This window comes from Artibeus jamaicensis, unplaced genomic scaffold (assembly GCF_021234435.1).
Source record: "Artibeus jamaicensis isolate MK-2021 breed Jamaican fruit bat unplaced genomic scaffold, CSHL_Jam_final scaffold_537, whole genome shotgun sequence".
Lineage (NCBI taxonomy): Eukaryota > Metazoa > Chordata > Mammalia > Chiroptera > Phyllostomidae > Artibeus > Artibeus jamaicensis.
This window is the reverse complement of record NW_026522047.1, coordinates 5,034,840-5,053,359: the sequence shown is the minus strand read 5'-3', so window position 1 is coordinate 5,053,359 and position 18,520 is coordinate 5,034,840. Positions and strand designations below refer to the sequence as shown.

Here is an 18,520-nt window from a genome sequence, read left to right as displayed (position 1 = left end):
GCTTGGAGAAGAAAGAGGTCGGGACTTGGGGCCTGGGACGCGCCTCTCCTCACCGCTGGCCTTCCGGACGCAACGGGTTGTCGGCAAGACTGAAGCCGGCCGCGCGCCCTGCGGCTCCGCGCCCAGGGGACCAGTTTAAGGGGAAACTGGCACCCGCAAAGCCCGGAGGGCGCCCAACCCCACACCGCAGCCGCTCGAGAAGGTGGCGGGCGGTGAGCCGGGAACCGCCAAGGGCCGCGCGGAAAGAAACCGCAGTCCCACTGGGTCTGAGTAAAGGGCAGGCCGAGCGCGGACGCTGGAACGGACTGGAGGAGGCACCCGGGAGGTGAAAATGGGGGGCTGGAGAGGAAGGTGCACCCCAGGGGATAGAACAGGGGGCTGGAGTGGAGAGGAGGGTGCACCCCAAGACATGGAATAGGGGGCTGGAGTGCAGCGCAGATGGAGTCCCAGCAGACGGAGGTGGGGGTGGCCTGAACTCACTGTGTGGGTCGCTCTTCTCCCGGACCCCGTCCACTCGGCCGTCGGGGTGGATGCGCAGGAAGAAGCCCCCATTTTTGCAGTAGAGCCGCTTGGGGTCCTTGAAGTGTCCGGGCGGGAAGGCGCCGCTGCCGCCGTCGTCCGGCAGGGTGGGCAGCGTGGTGATGCTCCCGGTGGCCATGGCTCCACCCGGGCCCTGCCGGGGTCCCCGAGCCCCTGGCGCCGCGCGAGGAGCCGCCGCCGCTCGACCCCGGCCCCCGACTCGCTCCGAGGCGCGGCCCGGGCCCCGGCCCCGGCCCCGGCCTCGGCCCCCCAGCCTCCCGCCGGGCGGCGCTCGGCCGCGCCCGGGGGCCCCCAGCCTCGCGCCGCTCCGCCCTGCCCTCCCCGTCGGCCCGGGAGCTCCGGTCTGGGGCTCGGAGTCTCCGCGGCCACCACTCCCTGCAGGGCCCGGGATCCTGTCGCAGCCGCGGGCAGTGCGTCCGCCGCTCTGGCACCGCCGGGCCTCGGCGTCACCACTTCTACATCTCCGCCCCCGACACCCCCACCCCACGCGCGGCTCCCCGCCCTCCGCGCGCGCCGCCCCCTGCCCGCTCCAGGGCTTCGGGGCCGGACGCGCGGGCCGCAGGACGCAGGCGCACGAGGGCGGCCCCGCGGAGGGGGGCGGGGGGGCGAGCGCGGCCCGGGGCGGGGAGGTGCGGGGGGCGCGCGGATTGCACCGGGCTGGCTCCCCCGAAGGCGCCTCAGCCCAGCCCCGCGCCAAAGAACCACCTTCAGCCCTTCTCCGCACCGCGGAGCCCTCGGGCGCAGCTGGCAGTGACTCGGCCTTTACAAGCTTAAGTGCGACTTGCTGCCCCATTGTTCCTCGGGCCAGCGTTTCGTGCCCACCTCCGAGAAGCACTCGAAGTGGGGGGCGGGGTCCTGTGTCGGGAGGGGTTTGAACCCTTCCGCGCTCAAAAGAGAGGGGGCTCGCGCGGCACTCGAACTACTGCGATTGGAGGCACAGGTTGAAGTCGTTTACCGACGAGGGGCGAGGAGGCCGGAGGAGGGGAGTGGGTTGGGCTGCGCTGCCAAGAGGAAAGGTTTTCTTTTAACCAAACCAACTGCATGGGGCAACTCGAAGGAGAAGATGGGCCTCAAATCCCTGCCGTGACAGACGTGCGTGCTCATGCCTTGGTCCTAAACTGGCACCCACCGCAGCCGAAGGGTTGGGCATTTCCTAGAGGCGGTGGTTGGGTGAAAATCCCGACCTGCGCGGAACCGAAGTTAGTTGCACTTTGGTGGTTTTCGGTAGAATGTAAGAAGCAAACTACCCGTCCACAAAACGCGATGCACGGAGCGCCCACATGGCCCAAAGCTTTTCGGTAGGTGCGGCGGGAGATGCCCAGGGAGGTGGGAGACGCCGAGGGGCATGGAAAACGCCAGTGCCGCCAGGGAGCGCCGCGGCCCCGGGGAGTGAAATGAAGTGAGGTTTCCCAGAGGGGTCAGTCAGCTCGGGGGCAGGTGGGGATTAAGGAAAGCTTCTAGGACCAGGTGAGAACACAGACATTCCTCTACATAGGAACATATTTCGTTTCAAAAGGTCATCCACGAGCGCATCAGTTCTGAGCTGCCAAGAGGGCTGAGCTCCAGATGCGTTTCGTGGGTGTTGGTCAGGAGTGAGAGCAGGTATACCCCGACCTGGCCAAGCCTGTTCTGCGGCGTCTCTCTCTAAAACGGCCAGGTTTTTCCTGCACTGGAAATCTGTTAGGACAGCCCCCTCCCACGAGGTCTCCACCGGTATCCAAGGAATGCTCCCGGCTACTGCGGAGCTGGAGGAAGAGAGAGAAGACGTGCAGTCCTGTCACTAGCCAAGCTGCTAAGTCACTAACGTCGAATAGGCCGGGTGTGAGGGACCGGTCCTGTCCCCGTGTCCACCTTCTGAACTTTCAGCCCTGTTCATCCAACCTCCCGACAACCCCCTGCCGACCCGCTGAAGGGCCAAGAGGAAGGAATGTTCCTGTATCCAGGCCGCCTGACATCCGTCAGCCAGACAACCGGTCATGTGGGGGGTGGGTCACTGTCTGGGACCAGTCCAGAGGCCAAGCACTCAGAGCTGATCCTTCTTGAGATCGTACTTTTTAATTTATTACAGGAACTCTTGCCTTTTCTTTCTTGTTTGGAATACTGTGGGTATTGCCTAGTCGTGTTTCTCTTTGCAAACCCTAAGGCCCTTGAATAAATCTTTATCATTTCTTTCTAGCTGAAGAGTCCAGATTCTCTTTGAGTTCATTTGATAGACAGCCCAGCATTCGCTCACAGAATTAAACTCATGGTTGCCGTGTGGCGTAGTAAGTCCATTTCTACATGTACGTACAGAAGAAATGGGAGCCTGTGTGCACACAGAAAGTGTTACTGGGTGGTCGGAGCAGCGTTATTCATAACAGCCCTGCGTGGAAACGACCTGACCGTCTATCAGCTGATGAATGAATAAACAATATTCAGCACATTTAGAGAATGGCGCGTTTTGGCAATAAAAAGGAATGAAGTACACATACGTGTAGCAACATGAATGAACCTTAAAACATAATGCTAAGTCTAAGAAGCCAGACAGAAAAGCCCACGGTTGCATGATTCCATTTATACAAACTGTCTGAGATACGCAAGTTCATAGAGACAGAAGCAGAGGCGTGGTTTCCGGGGGCTGGAAGCAGAGGGAAGTGGGCGTGGCTGCCGATGAGTGTGGGTTGTTTGCTCCTTCGTTTGTTTCAGGGATGAAAAACCTCTGGAATTAGATAGTGATGAATACACTGGAAAAACACTGAACTGTATGCTTTGAAACGGTACATTTTATGGTATGCAAATGATAATTCAGAAAAATTAAGAAATGCATGCTGAAATAAAAATAAAATTATTCTCTCATGAAGTTGAGAGGGGGAAAAAAAGACAGATAACCAAGGACAAAGTGACCGGAGATTCCGTGAGCCAGCAGACGGCAAACAAACTGTTGCTGCGTTTGGACGGGCAGTTTAAAGTGTGTGCATTACGTCCTTTAAGTTGTGAAATTAAATATCATTGTACCCTGTGTTTGTGGTGCAAGAAATTTACTCTAAAGGAAAAAAAAACATGAATACATTAACAAGCTTGCTGTCCATTACAACATCGATTCTAATGAAGAAAAAATGAGAAACTAAATAGTAAAAGGTGAACGAACTAATCTGAACAAATCGTGTTCTGTTCCTACTGACTGATGTGCTCCAACTGGCCACACACACAGCTCTGCGGGAGAAGGCTCAGCGGGGAGGACTGCTTACAATATATTGTCAACCGAAAGTAGTTGACAAAACTAGCAGTGTCCTTTATGTTCCATACACTCCCCAACACTTACTAGAATGACATCTGTTAAAATGCTAATCCTGATTACTTTGGGCGGTGAGATTATTATTTTTTTTTATAAAAGTAGTCTCTGGCTACTCACTATCACATCAAATATCTAAAATTGTATCTCGCCTATTTATTTGTTTTCTCATTTACCATCAGTCCCCTCCCCCAGGAGAAGACAGGGCCCCTCACAGGAGGGATCCGTGTGCCCTAAACACTGGCATTCTTGGGCCTAGAGGCGCCAAGCAGGGCCTCAATGATTGTTTTTTTTTAATGAGTGCGTTCATTAATATCGTTTTTAAAAGTTGTTTCTGAAAACCAGGCTCCTCATCTATATCATGGCCAATGATCGTGGAACTCGAAATGTGAATCATTTTTCTAATGAAACCCATTTCCTCACAAAATCCCACTGAAGGGCACATGTGACTGTCTGTCTCCTCAAACCCAGCACGTCAAACGTCACCCTGTCAGCCCTCATGCGTCCTCGTGACGACTGTCACCCATGGCGTGGCGGGGACAGCGGGCACTCGACGCTGTGCCCATTTGAGGTGGGAGAAGGGTCAGCGGGTTTGCTTTCCAAGCCCAGGCGGCAGATTCTGGTCTCTCTGGGAAAATGTTCTGTGCCTGATGTTGACTTTGTGTCCTGGGTTTTAAAAAACAAACAGGCAAAAAAACAAACAAACCTGAAATAGCCAAGGCTTGATTGTGTCACCTTTGGCAATTTTATTTTTAAATATTGTGTTATTACCCCAACTGGATACCTGAGCCCCTGTCATTCACTGTCCTCAGGTGTCCGTCCGTGTGACTGCACCGGCCAAGAGACCGGGCTCCTCGCGTGGACCTCAGGTTTGCCTCCTGAGACCAACCACAAAGCTCAGAAAAGTCAAAGCTCCGTGCCCTCGAGCCCCTCCTCGGTGACCTTCGGGGCTCCCCCCGAGCGCCGCCGGACAATCTGCCGAGGTTTGTCCTCACGCCTTTTTGAGTGAGGGGTGATAGGAATGGTTGCATTTATTCCTACGCAAGAGTTGGATGGGAAGAGGGTGACTCAAAGGAGCCCGGCTTTCCTCATGTCAATTTCATTCCAATACATAATTATTGATAAGAAATCTGTGGCGAAGACGCCCTTCACAGAGGGCTCTGTTATTCCTTAGAATCTACGTGATCTGCTCGGATTACAGAAAGTCTAATCTTGGTGTCCAGCTGTTCTTCCTTCACATTAGTTTAAAAGGGTATCCTGACCCTCAATTCAGAGCACTTTTTTTAAAATGTGTAAAAACTACCAAAAAAAAACCAAAAACCTGTCTTTTTAAAGCAACCTTGCAAGAAGTGGGCACCTGGATACACCTTCGGAACAGGCTGCCCCTGGGATCCGGGAAGCTGGGTGAGTGAACGCTACGATTATATACGAACCGCACGGGAGAACCCACTGCCAGTGCCGCCCTTGCTCTCAACAAAGTCAGAAGGTCAGCGACACACTGGGAAAACATGCTGCCCTGTGACGCCCATGGGACTCCTCCAAGTATAGAAGAGGCCTTAAGTGTCAGTGAGTGAAGATCCACAGGCAAAGGAAGAACAAGTAGTTTGTAGGAAAGGAGTCACAAACAGGATACATAGATAAATACATACTATTTACATAAAGCAATCCTTCAGCACATTTAAATGAACTATCAAATGTGGACTAAAGGCAAATGAAACCTAGAATGAGATACAGCGCTCCACCTTTCATTGGCCACGGTCAGAAAGTTTCGCGTGAGAGCCGGAGGACGCAGGTCCTCTCGCAGCACCGGTGGGCCTCAGAACCGAAGTCCAGCTCGCATCTGAAGTCAGCGTGCCATCCAGTCCAGCAACTCCCCAGGCATTTGCCCCACGGCCACTCACACGGGGACAATGACCGGGAACACAGGCACGGGTGCCTAGGGTGTGGCTGCAGAAGTTTGAAAAGAAGCAGTAAAAATGGTCATCGGTAGAGAATCATAAAAGAAATTGTTGCCGTCTGGCGTTTAGTATTTTTGCTGAAAGCCCATCAGTACGGGATGCGATTCTATAACGAACAATGGCAGCTAAAAGAATGGAGTCGATCTCCATGTATCTCTGTGGAATGACGTCCTTCTCTTTCAGCCGCTTGCTTTCTCACTCCCTGGGCATCGTAGAAGACGTTCTGTGTTAGTTAAGTGTGAGCTGCCTTGTTCACACTGTAGCTGCTGCGGGGGTTCCGGAGCGGCGCCTCCACGAGCCTTTCCGCACGGCCTGGCCGTAGTGCCAGGCTGGACACGGCCTTGCCGCACCCGCAACCCCAAGCGCACCGGCCCCCATGTGCCCGTGTTCAAGTCTTTCTCCTCAGTTGTACTAGTCACAGGTTTGTTGGGTCCCTGCTTTTCAGTTCTCGGGGACATGGACAGATCCACCCCCACAGTGACTCGCTGGACCCCAGCCCACCGCCAGCACTCAGCCCTTTGAGGAGGTGCCGAGCTCCACACGATTGTAACCGTCGGGCCGAGAATGCCAGTTAGTGACAGAGAGAATAAGATCGGAGTTGAAAAGCCCAGTGAGAAAGGAACAACTTGAAATTAGCAATAATGTGGACGCAAGCTAAATTCTGTGTCAAAGTTTAAGAACAAGAACAAATGGGACAAGGGTAGCATGGCGGGAGCTGGCCTGGGAAAAGGTCGCGTGAAAAAAGACCACACGAAAGTTAAATGTCCCGCAGCCTCGTGCCAGCCCCGCGACCCCTCCGGAGATCAGGTCCGAGGGCACACCAAGCACACACACGTGCGTAGCAGAAACCAGGGGGCAGATCCCTGCAGGACAAGCCCACACGCCCGGCGTCATGGTCGTGCCCAGATGCTGCGAGGCCAGGATTCCTCTGACCTCTGAATAGGTCACACTTGGGTCACTCACATCGCAAGGCGATGTTTCAAGACGGGGCCACCTGATCATCGTCATCACATGTTGTGACCATCACGCAAACCCCCACGTGCCACCAGTCTTTTGGGTCAAAGACTAAGAGGGCGTCACAGCAGAAGTGAGAGCCACGCTGTTCCGTCACCGTCCACACGGAGCCTCTCCAGATGCGGGAGAAGGACCCCCGTCAAGTTCCCCCTTCTCCACGGCCCTGGCATTCTTCATGGCTCCTCGAAAAGACTTCTGTTTCCCAGAAGTGTTCCCAAACATCAGTAACTTTGCCACGACCATATATGGTCAAAAAAGCAACAGGGGCCAGATTTACAGCTGTTACAAACTCCAACCCGTCCACACGGGCTGATTTTGTGTTCAGAGGAAAGGACTGAATATTTTTTTTCTTTCATCACCGAGAGAGCATCAGCTCTGTCTGTAGCCCAAGTTCACTGTGCTCTCAGCCAAAACTATGACTTCGCAACTCCCCAGCCAATGACCTCAAGCCTGACCCTCAGCGGCCATCCCCTGGGATGCGAAAGGTCATTGGAACACCTCAGGTACTAGTCACTAGGAGGATACAAAATTTCATCTCAAATTAGTGTTCTTAAAGTTAAGGTCTTCCCACAGAAGTAATAGAAAGAATGAGTAATGATTTCTTTCTTTTTTTTTTTTAAAGCTGGAACAGGAGTTGACTGGACTTGAAAATCTCAAAAGTTTTTTTCCAGTATTTCTTCTATGGTAGGAAAATGCATTTCATGAATTTAAAATCTCCAAAACACCATGCTGCCTGAAATGCCAGCATTATTATTGGTTTTTCCAGGTCTATGAAGATAAGCAGGAAGAAGGAAATATTACTGTAACATCCCCAGCTAGCAATCGTCGCTGGTACCATTTTGCCAGTCCCCTTACCTGCGGAGGGTGTCTTCCAAGGCGCCGGGATGCCTGCGCTCACGGGTAGCACCGGCCCCTCCACACACCACGCTTTTTCCTACCCTCGTACATGTGTACATGCTTACCGGGACATTTCATTTACAAACTAGGCACAGTGAGCGATTGACAGCAATAGCTAATAGTAAAACAGAACAAACGCAGACATGCGCTGCAACCAGAGTGACGGGAGGCAGGGGGGTTGAAAACGCCAGGTGGGTCCCGCTGGGCGACGGTGTGGTCCACGCCCTGGCCGAGCTGGGACCAGATTTCGGCACGCTCTTCAGAAAGGGACGCTACATTTATAAACTGCCATTTCTGGAATTCTCCACTTCGTATTTTCGGATGGCGGCTGACCAGGGATGACTGAAAGTGCAGACAGCGAAACTGTGAGGAGGGACTAGCGTGTGTCCTGCACGGGCGAGCGGTCAAGGATGGAGATGTCGAGTTAGCTTCCCTTCTGTTTGCTTTCCAGCGCTGGGTCACACGGAAAACCCGTTTGCGACATCCTGTCCCACTTTCCAGTCTGTTGTGGACGTTTCTGCGTTGTTTCTCGATTCAGGTCCAGTCGGTGCTGCCACAGACTTCCCACTGCGCGCACGCACCGCAGTCAGCCCGCCACCCGGGGGCACTTGGGCAGCGCACTGTCGGATGACCCGACAGCACAATTTTGATTACTTCTCAGGATTAACTCCTCGTTTTTAATCGCCTTTTGATCTCCCTTTCACAGGACGCATCGCACTTGTAATCGCTTATGTAATACAAACCAATGGAACGTAATTTCCAGCCCTTCCTATTGAAGACACTCAAGAAATACCTTTAGTTAAATAAAGAATGATTCAAGACTTTGGGGAATGTTCTGTCCAGTTGGCTTGAGAAAGTTGTGTGAATTCATAGTTTTTTCCCAAAAGCGTAGTGCAGCTCTCTTCCCTCTGCCTTCACACGTTGTTTTACACGTAATCTTTGCACAACTGGACGTGCAAAAAAAGGGCAGTTCGCTATAGGTTTAATTTTGATTTTTAAGGTTATTATTGAATGTGAACAGTTTTTCCCGAGTTTATCAGGCTTATTTCTTGTTTTGTGAAGTGTTGGGCACAGGTGCGGAAACTGCTAAGGAACTGTCCTTTCATTGGTGCCCAGAAAGTGCGGGAAGCACCGGTGTCCAAAGCAACACTCTCTTCCGTGAGATTAACAGGCAGTAACTTCAGGCGACAAACCGCCAGGGTTTTGACAGAGAGTCTGGAAGGGAAGGAGTCCCCCCTCTGCACACAGGTGAGCCACAGACACCCTGTGAGCCAGATATTTGGGGGAAAAGAAAGGACATCCCACTGAGGTACACTTACTCCTTAATCGTTCTTTTCTACTCGCCATTCTCCCTGTGCAATATGTATTTGTAGAAAAGCAAAAGATAGAATATGTACTGACTGCTTTTCTTGGTCAATTATTTTCAGTGCTTAACTTTCTTTTTCCTACTAATGTGTTTGTTCTCCCTCAGGATTTTCTAGTCATTTCTCTCCCCCATTTCCTGATCTACTTAGACTAAACCCCAGCATGCAGTCCTGTACACCTCACTGGTATCAATACTCTTTTTAAACAAGATTTTATCTATTTACTTTCAGAGAGAGGGGATGGGAGGGAGGAAGAGAGGGAGAGAAACACTGATCAGTTGCCTCTGGCATGCGCCTTGGCTGGGGACTGACCCTGCACCCTAGGCATGCGCCCTGACCGGGAATCGAACCAGTGACCTTTTGCTTCATGGGATGCCACCCAGCCGAGACACACCAGCCAGGGCTTAATACCCTTAGTGACATCAGTGTTAGGCTCCGAAAAGCATCAAACTTCGGAGGAGAGTTGGTCACGCAGTTCCTGTGGCCCTGTCTTCCCTTACCTAGCAAATTAAAAAATGAACCGAACTACCGTGCTCCTACAGAGCAAAATGATACATATTTCTTTACTCCTTGCAGTTGGTGAGAATCCACAACCTGCTTCCCAGCCACAAGTCCAAGGCCATGGCTTCTGTTGGGCGGCAGCCACGCACGGGGCCAGCTCCCTCGGAGGTCTGCAGAAGGTGTTTTTGGGTGAGGAAAACGCCTTCGAAGAGGAAGAGCCTGCTGATATCTCAAGTTCAAGGGCGCTTTCAACACCACTGTCTGCACTTGCGATGAAAGGGGAGGATAATAGCAGCTTGCAATGTTGAAACTGGACTCATTGAAGAGTCACAGAAAAGAGAAAGCCCCTGTGTGCGTAAGGCACTGGCATGGCACAGCCAAGACAGGCGGGCTGCCCGGGGCTGGTCAGCAGGCCTGTGACTGCAGCCGCCAGGTGGCCCCCCCGGGTCCCCTCCGGGAACACTGCCAGGTCGTCCTGATCCGGTGGCTCTTTGAACTTGAGACGGTTTGGCATCTCTCCATTTCTACCCAAACTTCCATCAGAGCCCCAGTCTTGGTTGACTCCTCGCTTTGCCTCTTATTTCACTGGATATAATGGAATCCATCGAAACAGAACTCCCCCAAAGCCCCACCATCACCCGGTCAGCCCACCTGCACTGGCCCCCCTGGGCTCCGCCGGCCCGGCCCAGCCCAGCCCCTGCCCAGCTCCACCCAAGTCGGTGCCCAGCACATTTCCTCTCCTTTGCTGCAGGACTTTCTCCGGAACCTTTCTCCCCGTTCCTACTAGCTCATCACCATCAGCACAAAAGTATGCAGCCCCTTCCTCTCTTCAGAAGGGCCGCTCCCTCCTCCGGCCCCACACCCTGCTCCCGGTCCTGGCCATTTTCTGCTTCCCGGCGCAGCAAAAATTCCTCAAGCGTTGTCTAATACTTTGGTCTCTTCCACTTCCACCCATTTGTTCCTCTGTTTTAAGCCTTTGTTTTCATCTAGTGCTTGAGCAACTGTGTGACAACAAAAGTAATTACATGAAAAAGGACTTCACCCACATTCCACGAGCCTAAGACAGCTCTGATGGTCGCCTCCTGCTCTGCTGCTTCTGAGACCGGCTCGCGGGCTGCGTCCTCTCCTGACCCACGGTGCTCACAGTCCAGGAATATCTTTATATTCTGCTCTTAACGTGGTCACTTCCTACCTTCCTACATTATTTACGGAATTCACATGTTAACGTTGAATTTCATCAGGGGGATATGAGCACAGTTCATGTTGCTGTCCACCGCTTCGGGCCACGTGGACAGCCTTTCCCCACGGTCACGAACACCGCTGTGTCTCGACCTCCAGGCAGCGCCTCTCCCGTGAGGTGGAGGTCACAGCTCTCCCGCGGAGCTGCCCCCTGAACTGCCGTTCCGCTTTGGCAGTTTCAGTAACCCAAAGTGCGGTAAACAACATTAAGTGGAAAATTCCAGAAATTATTTTAAGTGTTAAATTTTATGCCTGCCGTTCTGAGTAGCGTGATGGAATCTCGAGTCACCCAGACTGCTACTGCAAGGCTTCTCTCCTCCTTCCATTGAAATGAAATCTTTAAACGTTTAACGACCCACATCCTCCCTATTGCCCAAGCCTTCAGTTGGATGAGACAATTATAGGGTTTCCAACCCAGACTATCACCACGTTTTCCCTCACAGAATCTCCCTCCTGTTTCAAAATCCCTCACAGAGCGTAACCACCAGTTAACCACCCTCATCCATTTAGATTCAATTGTAAATATTATAAGATTCATTGCTCATTAATGTTTCTTGAACTTTTCATCCTCCCTATTACGAGGTTTGATTTTCATTTGGTTAGAGAATTTTGCTGAAAGGTATGTGACTGGGATGTTTTCAGAGCCCTTATTTTATTGCTTCGTTTTTCTTATTAGCAAAGCAAGACACACGAGCAATGCAATGCTGACAAATGGGGAAAAGAATCTTCTCTCCCCTCTCAGGTTCTGCATCTGGGGGCCTTTGAGTTAAACTAACAAAAGGAAGGTTAACAGGGAAAAAGCTACGTTTCTTTATTGATTTTACTATTTCTTCCTGTGAAGGGGCTTCACAGAAGAGAGGCGACAACCCAAAGCTGCGGTGGGACCTGAAGGACTGTGAGCCGTTTTCATGGGGGGCAATAAATTGCAGAGGCGCCACTAGACAAAGGCAAAGGGGGTGTGGGCTCCCACTGGTGGGGATTTCGGGGTGGCCAGGGGGTGCCTGAGTGGGAGGGCTTCCTCGGTGCAGGTGGTCGTGCCGAGAAGAGTCCCAGTTCTCCGCCTGCAGAAGGGTGTGTCCACAGGCGAAGATCTGCGCCACCTGTACCGGGGAGGAGTGCGCCCTGCGTTTAGGCAGAGAGCCAGAGGGCCTGAGGCTCCCGCGGCAGCTGCATCTCAGTGGCCTTCAGCTCGAACTGACCCTGTTCCACGGTCCACCTGGGGCAGCGCAAGGCAGGACCCAGAGCTCCTACAGCCGGGGCCGGGGGTCTGGGGTGTGGGGGCCGTGAGGCCATGCCGAGCCCTGGGCTTACCAGGGCCTGGGGCTGGGCTCAGCGCTCTGCCGTCGCCGTCCTGAGATGCTTAATTTTTGAGCAAGTGCAGGGGAGGAAAAATGGCCCCTCTCCCCTTCTGAGCTCATGACTGAGGCCCCCTATGATAAAAGGCATTTTAAGAAGAAAAAACAAACCAACGTTTATTAAAATGTATACCTCACGTGTGCATGGGAGATAGCGAGGAACCAAGGGCAACCCCCCTCAGACGGGCCAGGGCACCACCTCCGATACCGTCTGTAGCCAAAAACAAAAGGAGGATGTTGGCAGCAAGACCGACTGTGGGTGCGACCAGGACAGTGAGGTTCGCCGCACGGTCTGTGCCTTCTCTGGCGATGGGTCCTCTCGTGACTCGCTCGTCTGCCTCACCCTGGAGCTGACAGGCACACTGTTGGGAAATGGGGGCCCCTTTTCGGGCAATGTCTGCCCAGTTTCAGGGCTTCTGCTGTGGGTCTGCAGTTGCTCAAAATAATCAGCTCCGAAGCGCCCTCATGCCAGGAGGCGTGTTCCGGGGGCGCATTCTGATGCCCTTCGCACCAGCCCCTGCACTTTCATGGGGCATGTGTAGTGCTTTTTTGAAAAGTATATCTGAACTTCCGCCAAGATGGAGGCGTAGGTGGAAGCACTGTGCCTCCTGCCACAACCAAGCTTAAAAAGAACAAAGTTTTAGCAACAAAAACGCAGCCAAAACCACAGAAAATTGAACTTCATGGAAGTCTGACAACAACGAACCCTTCAGCAAAACCGGCATGAACAGATCAAAACATGGCTCAAGAAGAACTTAGAGCCCCAGAGCCGATAAATCTAAGCAATGAAGAAATAGCCAAACTTTCAGATGCACAGTTCAAAACACTGGTGATCAGGATGCTCACGGAACTGGTTGATTTTAGTCACAAATTAGAGGAACGTATGAAGGCTAAACTAATTGAAATGAATGGAAATGCACAGGAAACCAATAGTAATGGAAAGGAAACTGGGACTCAAATCAAAGGAGTGGACCAGAAGGAGGAAAAAAATTACCAAACAGAAAAGAATGTAGAAACAAGAATTCAAAAAAATGAGGAGAGGCTTAGGAACCTCCAGGACATCTTTAAACATTCCAACATCCAAATTATAGGGGTGCCAGAAGGGGAAGAGGAATAGCCACGAGTGGAACACTTATTTGAACAAATAATAGAGAAGAACTTCCCCAGTCTGGCAAAGGAAACAGACTTCCAGGAAATCCAGGAAGCTCAGAGAGTCCCAAAGAAGTTGGACCCAAGAAGGAACACACCAAGGCACATCATCATTACATCAGCCAAAATTAAAATAAAGGAGAGAATTCTAGAAGCAGCAAGAGATAAGGGGACAGTCACCTACAAAGGAGTTCCCATGAGACTGTCAGCAGATTTCTCAAAAGAGACCTTACAGGCAAGAAGGGGCTGGAAAGAAGTATTCCAAGTCATGAAATCCAAGGACCTACATCCAAGATTGATCTATCCAGCAGAGCTTTCATTTAGAATGGGGGGAGGGGGCAGACAAAGTGCTTCTCAGATAAGATCAAATTCAAGGAGTTCATAATTACCAAGACCTTATTATATGAAATGTTTAAGGGACTTACCTAAGAAAAAGAAGATAAAAAAGATGAACAGTGAAAGGACAGCAAACTCACAGTTATTAAGAACCACACCTAAAACAAAAGCAAACTAAGAGGACAGCTAGATCAGGAGCAGAACCATAGAAATGAAGATCACATGGAGGGTTAGCAACAGGGGAGTGGGAGGACGAGAAGGGGGGAGAAAGTACAGAAAATAAGTAGCATAGATGGTAGGTAGGAAATAGGGGGAAGGGCAAGAATAGTAGGGGAGACATAGAATCTAAAGAACTTGAGACATGTGGTCATAAACTAAAGGGAGGGAACAGTGGGGGAGGGGGTGTGCAGGGTGGAGGGGAATGAAGGGGGGAATAGAATAACTAATGGCATAATTAATAAAATATATATTTAAAAAGTATATCTTGTATTTCATATATTTTTAAATGAAATCATATTGTGCATATTTTACCTGCCATTTTTCCGCTGAAAAGTTTGTTTTGTATATCATTATAGTATATTTTCAGCATCATTTTTAACAGTTGTATAATATTCCATTGCATAGATGCACCATGAACTTAACTAATTATGGGGCACATGCATTATTTCTAGCTTTTCAATATCACACGAACCAGGAAGTTGGGTCAACAGATGGACCTGGGTTAAAATCCTTCCTCCGTCCCTCACTGGCTGTGTCGCCTTAAAACCAACTAGCTTATCTGCATCTCAATTTGTTCATCCCTAAAATGGGAGAAATGCTAGAATCTCAGTTCTTTAAAAGTCTCAAGTAAAGTACTACTGACCAACCACTTAGTACCTGGTGCATAATATTTGCTTGGTTAGTTTTTCCTCGCTTCCTCTGCTGTAAAATGGGAACGCCATAACACCCACCTCACACGGCAGTTGGAAGCATTAAATGAGTTACTGCACGCGAACTGCCTATGGTCACAGGAAGGGCGAGGCCAGCCCCGTTTGCTATCGTGGCCCCGTGTGCCAGCAGGCCTGTGACCTTGTGAAACATGACCGACCGTTCACTCTTCTCAGCTTATGTCCCCAGGACTGGAAATGACCGGAGCAAGAACAGAACTAACTGCTCCCTACAGCCACAGGCAGAAGGGAGTGTTGGGACAAACTACAGCCTTGTGTTAGAACACCCAACTCCCCGGGGGCCACACCACACAGCACCCCTACCCCTTTTAAAATTCAATCATAATCCAATAAAATCCTGAAGCCCCTCCTCTCAGTGCTGGCAGATCTCTCCACACGATGCCCCTGTCCTTTCTTGGAGAGTGAATAAAACTTTACTCTCTGGACTTTCTTCTCTGTGAATTCTCCCACAGCTCCCGCCACCGACCACCCGACAACAATGCAGTTCAGGTTCGCAATCCAACGATCAACCGGAAACCAGCTCAGAGTTGACCCACTGACAATGAGGAATCCGCTCCGTGACCAAAATTGAAAGACAAATTCTGAATATTTTTTATAAACAGACAAAAATGCTTAAAAGGTTTTTTGGGGTTTTTTTTCTGGCAGATATTTCTCTGACCGAAATACCTGAATCCAAGAGGAGCTGGGTGGCCCGGCCTTGGTTTGCTCGGCGAGCTCCTGGAACCCACCAGAAGGCTGTGCTTTTATCTAAATCACTGAGCTCATTTTCAACGGTGCCATTAATTCTGGTTTTCAAACCAGAAAACTATTTCTTCTTCAGCTGTGTTTCCTAGAACGAAGAAAAGTAATACTTTCCTTTCCCCCCCAGGTTCCATGTTACTGGGTTTGCGCAGCCGCCAGACACATTGGGAGTGAGTCCTTCCACTCCCTGGAAGTGAGAGCCTGCGCTGGTTGCAGGCACCGGGGCCCAGGGCCAGCGCTCACTGCTGCCTGTTTTCAATACCGTGGACAAGCTGAACGTGGTTTCTTTCTTCGTTCGTTTCCACCCTACTCTCCTTCCCAGGGTCCAGGCCCTGCAAGCCTGGACATGCCGCCGCAGGGCCGCCGGGGTTCCCCCGTGGAGCCCGGAGTGGAACTCCAAACGCGGCCCTCTTGACTTCTTTCCACATTTGTTTTCAGTTTGCCTCCCTGGCAGGCGCCCTCCCCTTCCACAGGCTCCCGGCCTTCAAGTGTCTCCAAGACGGGCCTGCACTTGGCCCCGCGGCTGTGGCAGGGTTGTGCCCTGTCTCCTGGAAACTTCCCTGCTTTGGAGGCTCTGAATTTAGTTGGAGACGTCCATGGCCTCCGGGAGGATTATTAAAGCAGAAATGCAAAAACAAAGAAAGAATTATTGTTCAGCTTTTGTGTTTCGAAAATAGATCTTGCAAACCCATGGCTGAAACAATAGTAAGGGAAGAAAAAAAAAAATCAGGGCCTTTTGAGGGAGAAGAGGTTTTCGTTTTAGCTCCCAAACATTAGTTCTAATTAGCGATAGAAAAAGTCCCCCAGTGAAGTGTAACAGGAAGGACACCTTGTAAAGTGTGCAGACACGCAACGGACCCAGCAGAGACCAGGGAAGCCGCCTGCCCAGGGCGGGAGCCCCTTAGAGGAAGGAGCTGGCCTGTGTCCTTTTGGGTTGAAACCGGGGGCGCAGCTGAAGGGAACCCACCGGAAAGTTTTCAGAATGCCGAGACTGGGGGGCCTCAAGTCCTAGGGTGCAGCTCCGGGCTGGGGGTCAGCCTGGCAGACACACCCCGAACCTGGCGCAGCCCTGCGCCTTGTCCACCCAGCAAGGGACAGAGCCAGGCAGTGCCCTCAGGCCCATGTGGGGGTGGGGGTGGGGGTGGGTTGGCAGGGGGAGGGGGGAGACTGGGATGTGAGGTGCCTTGGTGCATGTGGGGACCGGATGAGTCTCCGTTGATGGGACAGTTCATCTCCAGGACACCGGTGTGGTTAAGAGTGGACAAAGAGAGACCCTGGATGGCCCAGTGGAAGAGGACCAGCTCCCAGAACACTGGCCCGGCTCTGTTTGACCAGCACACTGTCCTGGGGTGGGGGAAGGTGGAGGGAGGGCACGTGCTGGCTGAGAGTGACGCCCAGAGCCACCTTCTCCAGAGAACTGCCCTCATCAGGGACGGCTCAGACCCACTGCACCCAGTCAGGGGACCAGTGCCTGATGTGGGAACAAGCCTGACCCGCTGCCTCTGTGACGCCCTTCACACCCGGGGCTCCCACCCCTAGGCTGGATTTCAGCAGAGAGCTCCAGGTTAGCTGCGCTGTCTTGGGCATGAAGGAGACCCTTCTAGGGGCAGTTTCATGTGCCTCCTGGCACCCTCCTGGCTCGGCCAGCTGCCGGGCGCTTTTCACAGGACAGCTGAGGGGACAGCCCCTCGCTGTCCCTGAGCACAGGGGTGGGGCCATGGCACTGCTCACTGGTGCTGCGGGTTCCATATCAGTCCCCCCAGCCTTCCACCGTCATTCTGTAAACACCTCTCCATCCTGCAAAGCCCACAGTAAACACCTCTCCATCCTGCAAAGCCCACAGTAAGCAGTGCTTTTTCCACGGGACTCCTCTGGTGTCCCCGAGCAAAATGACGTCTCTGGGACTCCTCCACCACCACACACCTCCTTCATGGAATTTATCCATGGACATCCTGTGCTCTCACTGTCTGAGTGAGACACACTTTGTCCACCAGCCCGGCGTGCTCCTGGAGCGGCAGCTGTTACTTGGCTCACTGAGCCCGCAGCCGTGAGCTAACCACAGAGAGCGCCCCAAACACACCTGGGGAACACTGCCGACTCAGGGAGCGGTGCTCTCTGGTTGATCAGGCACAACAGTGTGTGTGTGTGTGTGTGTGTGCTTGTGCATGCATGTGGAGAGAGAAAAAGAGAGACAAGGAGGGAGAGAGACGGACTTGGAGGCCTGAACTAACTTCCACCCCGCAAATGCCTTCAAGATGCCAGTTCTGGCTTGTGTTGCTCTGCTTGTCGCTGTGACGAAGCTGATGAACGCTTTTTAATTTTAGTTCCTATTCTATTTCATTTTCTTCCAAGTCCCTATGTGTTTTATTTTCATTAAGTGATTCAATTTTATAGCTCAATTTCAGCTTTAAAAAAATAATCAAAAGCATGCCTCTATGGCCTATTACATAAGGCTCTTAAGAACGTAAGCATAATAAAGGCAAACTGTGCTCTTTAGTCGAAGTCAATAAAAAGTTTCCGACCGAGTGTCTCCTGCTCGGGAACGACCACAGAGAGTCTAATGCCGAAGGTGCTGACAGAGAGGCGGGGCTTTAACACAGCATGTGCACCGCCCCCTTTTTCAGAAACTCTTTCCATTTCCCTTCGGTAACATAGTTCAGGACATGCTGATCCTTTAAATGAAAATTAAAAGAAGTAAGCACTAATATTCTGTAAAAACTTGAATATCATTAAAAATGGTTGTCCACAAAATTAAATCTTTTGTTTAAAATATAAATAGTATTATCTTTCCTTTTTATTCAAAATGTTAACAGTGACAATTCTAGAGGAGAAAAACTCACGTAACAAAAACAGCAAGCAGGTCACCATGGTTGCTCAGACCCTCAGACCCTCTGCACACTTCATCTGAACGCCTGCCTCACTCCCAACAGGGTGCCCCACCCCCCAAGGACAGGCGGGACAGAGCAGGCTGAGTGTGGACGACCTGGTTGCCAGTCCCAGGGGCGCTCCCCGCAGATGGGAGGAACAGCGAGCCAGGAAGGAGAAGCAGGCGAAGGGCATCCGAGTCCCCGTGGCCGAGGAGCAGGCCTCTCTCCAACCTCCTCAGGGTCTCCAGGGGCCTGGGCATCAAGTTGGCCTGGCACAGAGTAAGGGAGGGAAACAGGGAAGGAGGTGGGCGCACGGGGAGCCTTCCCGGGAACCGAAGACC

The 18,520-nt window shown here is 51.8% G+C and overlaps 2 protein-coding genes across 3 annotated transcripts in view; both read right to left on the bottom strand.

Annotated features, from left to right (window-relative positions):
* The window catches only part of FGF2 (fibroblast growth factor 2), a 45,119-nt gene extending 43,786 nt beyond the window's left edge, over window positions 1-1,333 (bottom strand). Inside the window, 3 exon segments of the mRNA XM_053658275.1 lie at window positions 481-972; window positions 975-1,075; window positions 1,194-1,333. Of these exon segments, the coding sequence (XP_053514250.1) occupies window positions 481-972; window positions 975-1,075; window positions 1,194-1,333 (733 nt within the window).
* Window positions 1,334-5,523: 4,190 nt separating this feature from the next.
* BBS12 (Bardet-Biedl syndrome 12) overlaps window positions 5,524-18,520 on the bottom strand; it is a 32,011-nt gene continuing 19,014 nt past the window's right edge. Inside the window, exon 3 of one of the 2 annotated variants that reach the window (XR_008390258.1) lies at window positions 5,524-5,758. The gene's annotated coding sequence lies outside the window, so the exon portion shown is untranslated. Of the gene's footprint in view, window positions 5,759-18,109; window positions 18,449-18,520 lie in introns of those variants that run through there. The other variant, XR_005080236.2, reaches the window with a different exon arrangement.